Below are 12,380 nucleotides of genomic sequence, written 5' to 3' on the forward strand. Positions count from 1 at the left end.
AATAGTGTTGAATTCATTTTGGAGGAGTATACTACTAAAAGAATTCTTAGGAATAACCATCGCCCTTTTGACAGAGCTGCAGGGGACTGTAAGGACGACGCCAACGCCGAGGACGACGTCGATTAAAAAATGAATTTATATTTTACCCACGAATTTCACGATACTCTTAATTCATTTAGTTTGTTTCTCTATGTCTCGAAACTGAATATGGAACACAGCGTAACATTAATATTCGGCATATCAATTTTAACAATTATCCGTCGAACAGTCAAACCTGTATATAACGGTCACCCTTGGGAAATGGCCAGGTGACTGTTATATACAGGGTGACCGCTGTACACAGATTTCCTTTAAACTCCCCTGGAGGTCAATAAATAGCATTTTTATGTGTAAATAATCACTCAGTTTACGTTTTATTGACAATAACGAGTAACAGCAACGCAATAAACACGATAAAAAGGGCCCATAAAATATCCGTGGTGTACTTTTAGGGAGGTGCAGTAGAAGTCTACTGGAAGCTAATGAACAACGTTTTTAAGTGGAAAGTCACTCAATTTACATTTATTGACAGCAATTGTAAACAGAAACGCAATAAATACGACAAAAATGTCCATAAAATGTCCGTGGTGTACTTTAAGGGAGATGCAGTATACTTTGATCTAAGTTTCCTCGTAGGAAAAGCTTTTAGAGTAACAATATGGATTTCAAGAAGAAAAGAAATCGTTATAGTTTTCTCATATTTCGGAGCTCGAAGCTTGATTTCATGTACTTGACTTTACTCAGTGTGACAGCAACTTGAACCCTTCATGTCCATAGTTTTTCAGCCGAGACGATGCCAAGCGCTGTCTTAGTCCAATGTTGTGTTGTTACAGTTACAGTAACTATTGTTGAAAGCGTCGGCACTTTAATGTTACCTGCCGCAAGTACGTGTCGGACGTGGGCCATGACATGTATTAGTAGTTGTGTTTGGTACTAATATTTGTATTTTTGTGAGACCCCTGCCTTGGTGGCTGCTATTTAACGAGCTGATGAATAAAGCTTGTCATTATTTGTTAATCGTTTGTAAACCTAATTTCGTGCCCGTTATATACAGGTAAAAGATAATGAAATTGTGGATTCAGCAAGTCTAAAGGGTGCGTCCGTTATATACAGGTGACCACTATATGTAGGTCAACTTAACAATAAATACAAGGGACGATTTTTGGGAAGTTGTTCAGTGATCGTTATACACAGAGTGACCGCTATATACAGGGCCGTTATATACAGGTTTGACTGTAGTTCACCGTTTCCACACAACGCAGAATTTGTTCATTTTACGTTGTTGTTTTGCAGAGGATGGCAAAGAAATGTACCCAGAGTTATAACGCACGTGTACAGCCATTGTATTGCTCATTAAACCTTTTGTACGTTTTGCGACGTTCCCCAGCCGTTGCCGTTGTGGTTTTCTTAAATCCCCTAATAAGTGGCCAAATTTTGCTTCGCGAACTTTAGAAACAAAACTGCCGGCAAGTATTCCCAAAGCATTGTCTAGTTGTGAGAATTTCTTGGAGTTATTTTGATAACTCTAGGGATAAATGTAAAGAATGTCAGTTGTCATTTTCTTGTTTAAATTCAGGCATGGTTAGTATAATTTTCATTACTAATCGGTTTTAGACCAATAATTGAATTATCAAATCATGTATGTTCTTCTTGTGGGAGTGGCGAATGGTCCCTCTTAAACCATGGGTCTCGCAAAATTTTCGCCCAATTTCATGAATCGCGCAATCTCGGTTATGAGCGTCTCGAAGTCTCGATTTTTTCACAAAGCTGTCACAAAGTTTCGACTTTTTTCCAGGGCCAAGTCGCGAAGTACCGATTTGTTCATCTTGGAACCTGCACGTCTCGAGCACTTGGAAGTCTCGTTCTTTAAAGTCTCGGTCTTGCAAAGAAAAATGCTAGTCTCGCATTTACCATCTACCGCTACTTCTTGCCTATAGTCTATACGCATTAATTTCCGTGTTAAAAAGTTGTCTAGGCATAGTAAAGCGTGCATTTAGCCTAGTAGATTAAGCCCTGGTCCAACGACACATAACAATCAATAATAGTTGATGATAGTCAGTGATAGTTAAAACTCCAGCTCACGTTTGACCATTAAATACCGTAAAATCCCACGTTAAAGCTCCCCGGTTGTAAGCCCCACCGGATATAAGCCTTTCCATCTGCTAACAAAGATATTATTCCGGATATAAGGCCCCTCCCCGGATATAAGCCCGTCTAATGTGTAAGTGAGTACCTTTTACGTTTCTTTAAAAACATCAAAATTTTTAACCAAAAGTTATAGGCTAATAGGGTAATAGCTCTAAATGAAATAATATGTTAGCTTTAATTCGTTTCTTAGATACCTTTTATCTCGTCGTTCGGAAACATTTTTTATTCCCCTTATATGCCCCCCGGATATAACCCCCCAATTAATAACCCCACCCAGAACCTCTTATGAAGTTATGTAAGGCCAGGGCTTTGAGGTGGGATTTTACGGTACCATGCTCTATCACTGACCAGTGGCGGATTTAGGGGAGGGGCCCGGGGTGCCCGGGCCCCCCTTATTTTGGGTAAAAAAAGAAGAAATGACTGAAGGAAGAAAAGCCGGTAGGGCAAGTAAAACAAAACCGCCCCCCTACCCCCCTTAGCTCAAAGTCTGGATCCGTCACTGCTGACTATCTCAGTATCATACAGGTCGATCTTGTCCAATTTCTTCATGATATTCGTTGATAGTCTTTCCGTTTGGCCTCTTGCATGGGCATGAGTTCAAACTAAGCGCAACAAAACAAAACTGCCGTCTTCCAATAAAAAGAAATATTAACACTTGTTAACGCAACGTAATTTTGCTGTTTATAATTTACGCCGAGGGAGCATGGTAGGTAGCGTTCGCTTGTTACAAACTATCGTCGACAAAGGCCAATTACTTCTGAGACAACCCTGCACGGAATCACGGTAGTTGCATTCATCACAACAAATAATATTATTATCTAGTCCAAGATGACTAACAAAACTTCCATGATTTCCTGCAAGTGCATCTCATAGAGGGAATAGACCGTTTTCGATATATCAAAATTCAGCTTGGCAGCGAGGGTTGAAGGACACAAACAAAGGAAATTGAATGAACATGTTTATTCATTTCTTTTGTCTGTGTCCTTTAGGCCTCACTATCAAGCTGAATTTTGTTATATCGAAAGTGGCCTATTGGCGATTGCAAACGACTTCGCGCCGCTTGATCAAGTGTATAATCATGTGTATGATAGTTAAACTACAATTGTCTATCATGCTACGTTAGAATATCTGAATATTTCTGGCCCTGAAATAATACACGCCCCAGAATCTTATTTATTGGCTTAGAGGTATGCATTATATGACGAACATAGGGTAGTCAGGATCAGAAGTGTTTAATCGGACAATCCTCCATTTTTTAACAGATAAGTAAAATAGAATTATTTATGTGATTTTTAACTTACAAAACGGAACTTCCAATGGTTGCTTATAAGAGTATTTTATATATTGAAGGTTTTACGGTTGTGGACGCCGCTATCACAAACAAGAAGTGTATTCAATTCATCGATAAACGCGGTACTACGTATGCATTGAAGGTCATCAACGGTACGAATCTTATGCGATTCGAGGTGGGTAAAAGCAACTTAAATTTAAACGTATTCGGGGCTTGTCATAGTTATCTACACTCGACAATAAAAGACTTGATAGAAACGGGAAGCCGTGCATGAAAACTCTTGCATCAGTAGGAAAAATAGGTTTCTGAATGTTCGACGAAAGTTCTTCGAAGTTTCGTTCGAAACGAAATTTCGTCAATTTGCGTCTAAAATCCCCGAAATTCCCGAATTTTGTCGAATTTGGTTTGCATTACTTTTGCACAATACTGTACTGGTCGTGAGATATGGCCGAAGTTCTGGTATGGAAGTCCATACTTCAATAAAACTGCACTGTTGAACGAGGATAAATTGTATTCAGTAATCCTTGAGGTAAATTTTAAGGGATGCTGTAAATTAACTTTTACTGTATTTTAATTATGTTCACAGCAATACGATGGATGTAAAAATTCAAATGGTAATGATTTCCTGTTTGAAGAAACCTATATCGGCTATGTCGACCGAAAGAGAGCATTCAAATATGTACATAAACGCAGTGGTGTCAGTGGCAAGATGTGTCTTGGTGTTATTGGAGGCTGCGATAAAACATTGTATCTGTTAAGTCCAGATAGTACTAATGACAGGCGTTGTTTCTTTTGGAAAAGAAACGTATAGAAATAACGTCAAAATAAGATATGGATATTTCGTGTTTTGAATAAAATGGACGAAAAGAAATCAGCATTGGTGGCTGTTGAGGGGGGGGGGGAGGGGGGAAGGGCTTTAGTCCCCTACGCCCAATTTGAAGCAAAAAATACTTAAAATAATAATTTTACAAATATCTCCAGACCCCCTACAAGTTAGAGCCTCTGGCGCTCGGTTGTAAGCACCCCCTCCCCTCCCAATTCATAATAAGTTCTGCCATGCCCGGCAGAAGGTGCCGAGTGTTACTATCTTATTAGCGTGCATTTCAGCCATTTTGTTATAAATGAGAGCGAAAAGGAAATCTCAGGGTAGAAAACGGACAGTATCTCAATTAAGTTTGGATGTGATATCCTTGAATTTACAGCGGCTTTCCTGTATTCTGACTGGTCGTATTCTCTGTGGCATGCTATAAATGGTGATATCATGGAGGTCTGTTCCATCGAGAATTTGTATGAACGTAACAATTCGAAAATCAGAAATGCGCAGTGATCAGATTTTTATGTTAATTGTGCAAAGTAAAACTTGTTGCGTAATTTGTACGATGCCCAAGTCTTTTTAACAGAAACGTTTTATGAGTATGTTGAGGCCAAACGTTTTTGACAGATTCAGAACAGGCATATCCAAGCCTAAAATATTGGTAACAAACTTTCCTTTTCTCGATAGTGGCAACAATAAGAATACCTGCGTGTACAGAATAAAACAAACTTGATTGTTTCTACACCATTAGCCAAGTGTGCTTAAACTTCTGCTTTTGAGCGTACTTCCCGATCGGTTAACGTTTAAAGAAAAAGGGAAACATTAGTCAAATAAGTGCATTGGTTTGTCAGTAGAGTGACAAACCAATGCTGGGGGGTTTGTTACACCCACGCTCACCCGCAAGAACATTTCTTTTTCTTTACTCGATTATCTGTCAGTTTGGGCTTCATAGGAAGCAGATCGACTTCATTTTCCCATACGGTTGAGTTAACTGTTCCACACATAATAACCAATATGAAGACTGACTATAATAGTATGGCGCATGTGACTCTATTATTTGAGTAGATGCTCATAGAAGCCTTAATGTCGGGTGACATTAAGACTTTCGTTGACAAGCGCAGTAATGGCACAGGGTTCAAGCTGATTATCTAAAGTTCTCCTTCCTAATTTCCATATGGAATACCAAATGCCACCAAGAAACAAGCAGGTTGAATGAAAAATGTCTCAGTACAAAATTAAAATAGACAAAGTATTTTGGGGAAGAAGTACAGGATTACAAGGAGGGAACCCCCGGGGAAGTCACTCCCAGAGAAATTGATTGGGGGAGGTGTGCGGCCCGCTACCCAAAACCCTTACCCTATTTAAGACCAAAATCTGCAACCCAATACCCAATTAAAGAATAGATGACAAAGGCGTTACCCTATTTGAGAGTAAAACTGCCAAAATCCGAAACACTATTTCTGACCAAACGGCTACAAAACATACCCTTTTGGGCGGCATATACCTTTATAGTCGATATAAGGGAGTATCCCTCTCCGCCGAGGGGATGGAAGTGGAAAGTTTCCGTGGTGATGTACACACTGAATTCTTGCTTATATTGTAACTTGCCACGCAATGAACACGATAGTTTCCCACAGAGGTATTTATTTAAACAAAAGGAGCTGTTTCCCATTTTACCTTCCAAAGGGCTCCCCAGGTTAAAACAAAATCACTTTCAAATTACCAGAAACAAGAAGAACCTTGGAAGTACAACTCAAGTTTATTTCAATGGTGAAACATTCAGGGACTGACTGTACAGACTGCACAAGAAAATGGAAAAGTTTATTATTTTAATGAACATTTAACCTCTATGACTGCACATTGCATTTAAAAATTGCATGTAAGAAACCATTTTTTTTAAAGAACCTGTCAGGCCAAGATTTTCATTAAAAACACTTTTAAAACCTCTATGGTCCTGTATGTACCTTTGGGACCAAGTAATTTAGACTTTAGGAATTATAACTGATGTGTTCTCAGAGATTTTAGCTTTGTTTCATTTATGTTTCTTCTGCATTGAGAGAAATATAAGAACTAAGATAGGGTTTGTACTCGTTCAGATTGCAACTCATGTAGGCATTATATGCACATATGATTTTATATCAACAGCAAGACAATTTCCATCCAGCAACAAACAAAATATATTTTTTTTAAGAAAATAGGAACCTGGTCAAAGAACCTAAATAACTTTATTTGCCAGTAAACAACAATTATATAAGAACCTTTTGCTAAGTTGGTTTTCACTGCACTTTCTACATGACCATGGTGTAATATTTATATGAGAGGATACCACATTCTGTGAAAATTACAAAGATTCAACGCAACTTGACCACGATGGAGAGCCTGTTTTATCTCTGGAATCTTTTTCTTTCCGTCGATAACTATTGAAGAACGACTGACTATCGCCGGAAAATATCTCAAATTTAAAGTGGTTCTATGACGAAAATCGCATCTCTCCTATCTAGGCCATTTTAAAACATAAACAAGTAGTCTTTATGAGAAGAAAAATGCCGTTAACTATTTTCAAATGTCTCTTAATCGTTCCTGAGATATTCAAGTTTTTAAATTATGCAAATTAGCTAAATGATGACGTCATACACTCAACCGAATTTTGATCAAATATAATGAAGAAAGATATCTCAGCCAATTTGTATCAGATGTGTTTGATTCTTTGCGGTAAGACTCTACTAAATGTGCTCCACAATACGAACCTAATAGTTTTGTTACCATGGCAACATACTGGGTTCCAGACCTCCCCAATATCAAAAGCTTTTCTGGTCACCTTTGGCGGTCCATTTTGATATTTGCTAATGATGTCTCATATGCACGATCCAGCAGGCATATAAATATGTTAGCTCGAACTCCTGGCCTCGTTTAATGGTTTTCAAGCTGAAAATCACTAACATATTGAAATCAAGTGGGTGGGGACTGGAGAAGAGTGAGTTGCCATGGGAACAGAATTTTTTATAGCCGTAGGTGTGTTTCCTGTAGAACTATTAGCCTACCAAGTTTCAATGGATTCTGCTGTAAATTGACCGAGATAGCTCTATTTATATACTTAATATAATATTGGGTTGAGTGTATGACGTCATCAGTCACCTCACTTGCATATTTTACGCATTTTTCAAACTTAAATATCTCCGGAACTAATGCAGATATTTGGAAATGGTAAACTGCGTTTTTATTCTTTCATGGAACTCTATGTGATACACCTAAAAAATTAGGGGGTAAAAATTTGATCATAGTACCACTTTAAATGCGTTGCAATGCGTTACAATCGGAAATGTTGTCTGGTTCGTGTCCAGCTCGCAATAATAAGTCCTTTTTACCTTTGGGTCGCAACTCGTGAGTAAAGAAATAAAACCGGACTACTTACGATGCCACACAACTTCTACGTACGTGTACGCCGACACGAGGAACCAGCAAAACCCTTCCTACAGCTATTTTGTCCAGCAAACTTACATGCTCTTGGTGACAAGCGAAGTCGATAATCCTAAAGCAAGAGGACGAAAACTATAAAAGTGTTCTAACGAAACGCATTGGTCGTATAATCAAGGCAAATTACTCAACCGGCATTTGTATATTGACCTTTCACTGACACACATGCCGCCAAATACAGGAATTGCGTCCTATAAAAGAGCTAACCATTCCCAGACACGAAGAAGACGCCATGATGCTGATTTCACGAGAGTCTCGTCGCCGAATGATGACGTCACGAAACATTTTGATATATTAGGTTCAGTTGTGATCAGCATTATGGGAAGACATTCATGAATTTTGGGGGTATTTCTGTCAGGCGTTACTTTTTAATTCGACCGATGAGGCCGATGATCCGGATTCAAAATGTTTTCCAGTATTCATCGGTTGTTGATGCTCTTTTTGTGGGGGCTTTACTGTGGGGGCTTTAGCCTCCACCTTGCTACCGTCCACGCAATTTATTTGGCTACGTGCCGCGTATCGCGAGGTCTTCTGGGAGGAATTGAGTAAGCTTATATGAAGTAAGCGTTCGATACAGCGGCCATTGCTGTTTTGAGTACAAGTAATATTTTTGCACAGCTTACCGTCGCGAGTTGCTTGTAGTTTTCAAGGTACAGTGTAATTTATTTTACATCTTTAAAATAATTGCTTTGCCATATTTTTTGTTATATATTATCTTTCTTCCCGCACTGCCCTCGAGAACTGTATACTCTTTGTTATTTCACTTAGATCTTCGATTCGTGAGCAAATTTCTTCGGCGATACAAGATTTGTTTTGCTCACGTAAGTCATTGACTTATCCAGGCTCGGTTCGTGTTCAGTGTGGATTGCAAGGGAGAAGTATTCGCTTTCGCAAGCACTCACCTTCTTTACCCAAACGTGTCAGTAATTGGACTCTACTGTTATAACATCAATCGTATACATGTACTTGTGCTGTTCAGTCATATTAAGCAGCTGTGAATGCAGTCAAACTGAGAAACTTTCGTGTACTGGAGATGTTTGTTAACTACATGACAATATTAACTGCGAGTATGGGGACATCAATTGAACAATACCGGTCAAGGAAGCGAAGGATGCCTTATCACATGTTCAACGGGGATGGATTCTCACCATGTCTTAGCTAAATGTGTTTTACTTAACAGCATTAACACAAATTCTGGACATGTACGGAAATGATGGGCTACAATTTGTCTACATCCCATTGCCTGTAAGGGGACATGAATGATGTGGAGAACACTCCAGACCCTGCAGTATTTGACAACACTGATCCAACAACCACTTTGTCTGCTGGCCACAAGTCGAAGAACTGACAGAAGCACTCTTTGGTGAAAACCTTGTTAAGCAGTGTGTTGCAAATTATGTTCACGTGATTATTGTTAAAATTTACAATCATATAGAAGACAATGTACTCAGAATATGCTTATTGGATCTAGCCTATACAGTTCTACAAGATATTAATTCTGTACAGAGTAAAAAAAGTGTATTTACTCGGTTACATGTAGTTAATTAATATTCCAGGAATAGTTTTGGTTTTTGCCAGAATGTACATTCAATGTAACGTAATGCAATACAATACATTGTTCATTACTTTACTCTTGACAACAAACAATGCCCAATATACGTCTCTTAAAAATTCACTTGCAGAAGCATTTTCAAATAATTTTCTCAAGCTCGTCAATAATTCAGCAAGTTTAAACGATGTAAATCATAACTGTGATGTTGTTTGCATATCTGATCTTAATTGGCATAGATGTTGTAATTTTAATTTGCCTTTTTCTCTTTAGTTTTAGTTTCAATTGAGAACATAGGTTTACTTGTGTATATAGAGTATCAAACACAGAAGACCACATTCCATCACATTTCCAACGCTTTAAATTTTGTCAAAAATTCTCTGCTGTGTGTGATATTTTAAACACTCTTCTCCATATTTAGAAATGTGGTTAAACACGGACTTTCATGCTTGATGTGTTACATCATTGATGCTATAATTGTTGTTTGTTACGGTTTTAAAGAAGTCAGAGCAACGTTTTGACATATTTTTAATTTAACTTCGAGGATTTGCATGGGATACCCTTTTCATTTTAGAAATATACTTTGGTCAGCATTGAAGAGCTTGAAAACTTTTCATATTTGTAATTGTCTTGCTCACAAACATGGACTGGTCCTTCAAAATGAAAGGTGTACTGCACATGTCTTGATTTGTGGTTGTCATGCTGATATGCAACAAGTTCAACACGACCAGGAATGTGATTACAGTGAATGAATGTGTGTACAAGAAATTATCCTAAAAAAGCTGACAACAGTTGGATAATTGTGTTCTTCAAATAACATTTATGTAATTAACTTCACACTGTGAATAGCATGATAAAAGATATGTTATCATCTTTTCGTATTTTAAAACAGATCCAACTGATCAAAGTAGTATTGGGTTTGACAAAAAAAAATTATAGCACCTACAATGAGAGACATCTGTACCAAGTCATGTGAGCATAAGAACCTAGTAAACCAGAGTGAAGCATACTGGGCAATGTGGAACACTCCTTTAGACATAATTTTGATGTTTGTCACATAACATTTGACTTTTTCTCAAGTTTCAGCTGATAAACCTGGACTGTATACTTTTCATGTGAGTCGTTGGAAGCTCCATCACACAACTCCTGGCTAACAGCCATTTGAAGATTAATATTGAATCCAGAAACAACCAGGATGCACTCTTCTATCCAGAAACTATTATGCAAACTACTAGTCAATCATCAACATATACTTTTAACATCACAAGAATCTGCACATATCATAAGAAGTATGCAAACTATGTGAACAATATGTTTTATATATATATATATATATATATATATATATATATATATATATATATATATTATTCTTACTGCCTTTACAGTAACATTTTACCACATTTTGCATTATCTTAATGCTGGCAATCAACAAAAGAACCTACATCCTGAATGCAAATTGAATATTCTTATACCACATGACAACATTTCTTTACAGTCACGAAAAAACGTATTCAGAACTTCAGTGTAACTAGCTTAGATATTCCATCAAACCCTCTTGACAGTACATGTTCAAGTTAATTTGATATCTGTAAACTGTCTTCAATAAAATTAGTAACAACTCACCTGTGTTGATACCTAATAATCTATATCACCTTATTTGTTTAAAGTTATACCTTTATCTTTCTAGTGATGGCCTATTCAGTTGTAGTACTTTAACCCCCGAATACTGACATTTAAAACTAGCACTCCAACTGTATGGAATGAAAGTAAACCACACAAATACGCTTTGCGGACCCATTTCTACTGTATTCTCCCGCTTGTTCAAAGTGGAGACAAAGAAAAGAAGAAGCGAGATGTGTTTTTTTACACAGTCCACGACGATAAGTATGAGACTTTGTTACTTCTTGTCAAGGGAAAATTCCACGTGCCAGTAGCTGAGCGGAGGGGATCACGGTAAAGTGCCGTGGTCCAGTTTTGGAGAAGGAAGGAACTGATTACTCTAGGAAACGAGGAAAGTCGCGCGCTAAGGAAGGAAGGAAGTCAAAAAGTCGGAGGTTTCACGAGTTCTTGCAAAAACATTTAAAGAAACCAAATCAGCCGGTTACAAAAAGCTAAATTACGCAGGACTTACTGAGCGAAAGATACGACAAGTCACTTCAAGTAGCATTAGATACAGTGTTCGCAATGCAGCATTTACAAACAAAGCTGTACCAAAGCCTTTCAGAGCGCACCAGGTACAGTCGCAGCACCAGATCGATTTGGTTGACGTGAACACGAAGCCAGTTGAGCTTGGAGGGAAGAGTTACAGGTACATTCTCTCTGTCATGAATGTATTCAGTCGTTATCTCTGACTCGTTCCACTGCCCACAAAGTCAAGTCGAGATATAGCAAGGGAACTCAAAAATATACACTGATGAATATGAACGAGATGGGCCACCGGATCGTCTTCAGAGTAACCAAGGCCTGGAATTTCATGGGCTTGTAGAAAATATTTGCAAGTAGTATAAAATTTGAAGAGTTTAAAGTAGGCCTTACCACCGTCAATCGCAAGGCAAGGTTGAACATTCGCACTGATGATTGCGTGGCAAAATGATATATGACTTGATGGCTATGAAGGGGAAAGGAATCACAACTGGACCAAAAACCTGCCAAGGTACTGCAGAATCCTAAACGAAGAAAAGAAAGAAGAACTTGGCTGGTCAAGCCCCTATTTTTGAAGTTTACTATGGGCGAAAATCGAATGTAGTGACAAAAGATATTGCCAGTTGTTCTTCAGAATCATGTCGCTTGTGAACTTAAGGACGGTGCTTACTTTTGTTAGTGCGCACACGTTCTGCGCATCACGCAAGGCGTGGTTTAAGTGCCACGCGCGCGCTGGGTTGACATTGACGCAATCAATTACGCTTATTAAAATGATTAAAATGCATTTTCCTACTGTGACCAAACTCAAGTTTAGTGTACCTGTACTTAAACCAGGAACACCAGAATAGTAGCATATCGCTAACCACTAACTGTTAACGTCTTCAAGCTGAAAAACTAGCTGTTATCTGCCGAAAATTATA

General features: G+C 38.2%; 2 protein-coding genes across 2 annotated transcripts in view; one reads left to right on the top strand and one right to left on the bottom strand.

Annotated features, from left to right (window-relative positions):
* LOC145486556 (uncharacterized) overlaps window positions 1-4,355 on the top strand; it is an 8,163-nt gene extending 3,808 nt beyond the window's left edge. The window contains exons 3-4 of the mRNA XM_081465240.1: window positions 3,538-3,653; window positions 4,065-4,355. Coding sequence (XP_081321366.1) covers window positions 3,538-3,653; window positions 4,065-4,289 — 341 coding nt within the window. The 3' untranslated portion in view covers window positions 4,290-4,355. The remainder of the gene's footprint in view (window positions 1-3,537; window positions 3,654-4,064) is intronic.
* LOC145487667 (uncharacterized) overlaps window positions 1-12,380 on the bottom strand; it is a 323,332-nt gene that overhangs the window by 229,245 nt on the left and 81,707 nt on the right. The gene's annotated exons all lie outside the window — the stretch shown is intronic.

The sequence above is a fragment of the Orbicella franksi genome, chromosome 5 (genome assembly GCF_964199315.1).
Source record: "Orbicella franksi chromosome 5, jaOrbFran1.1, whole genome shotgun sequence".
Classification (NCBI taxonomy): domain Eukaryota; kingdom Metazoa; phylum Cnidaria; class Anthozoa; order Scleractinia; family Merulinidae; genus Orbicella; species Orbicella franksi.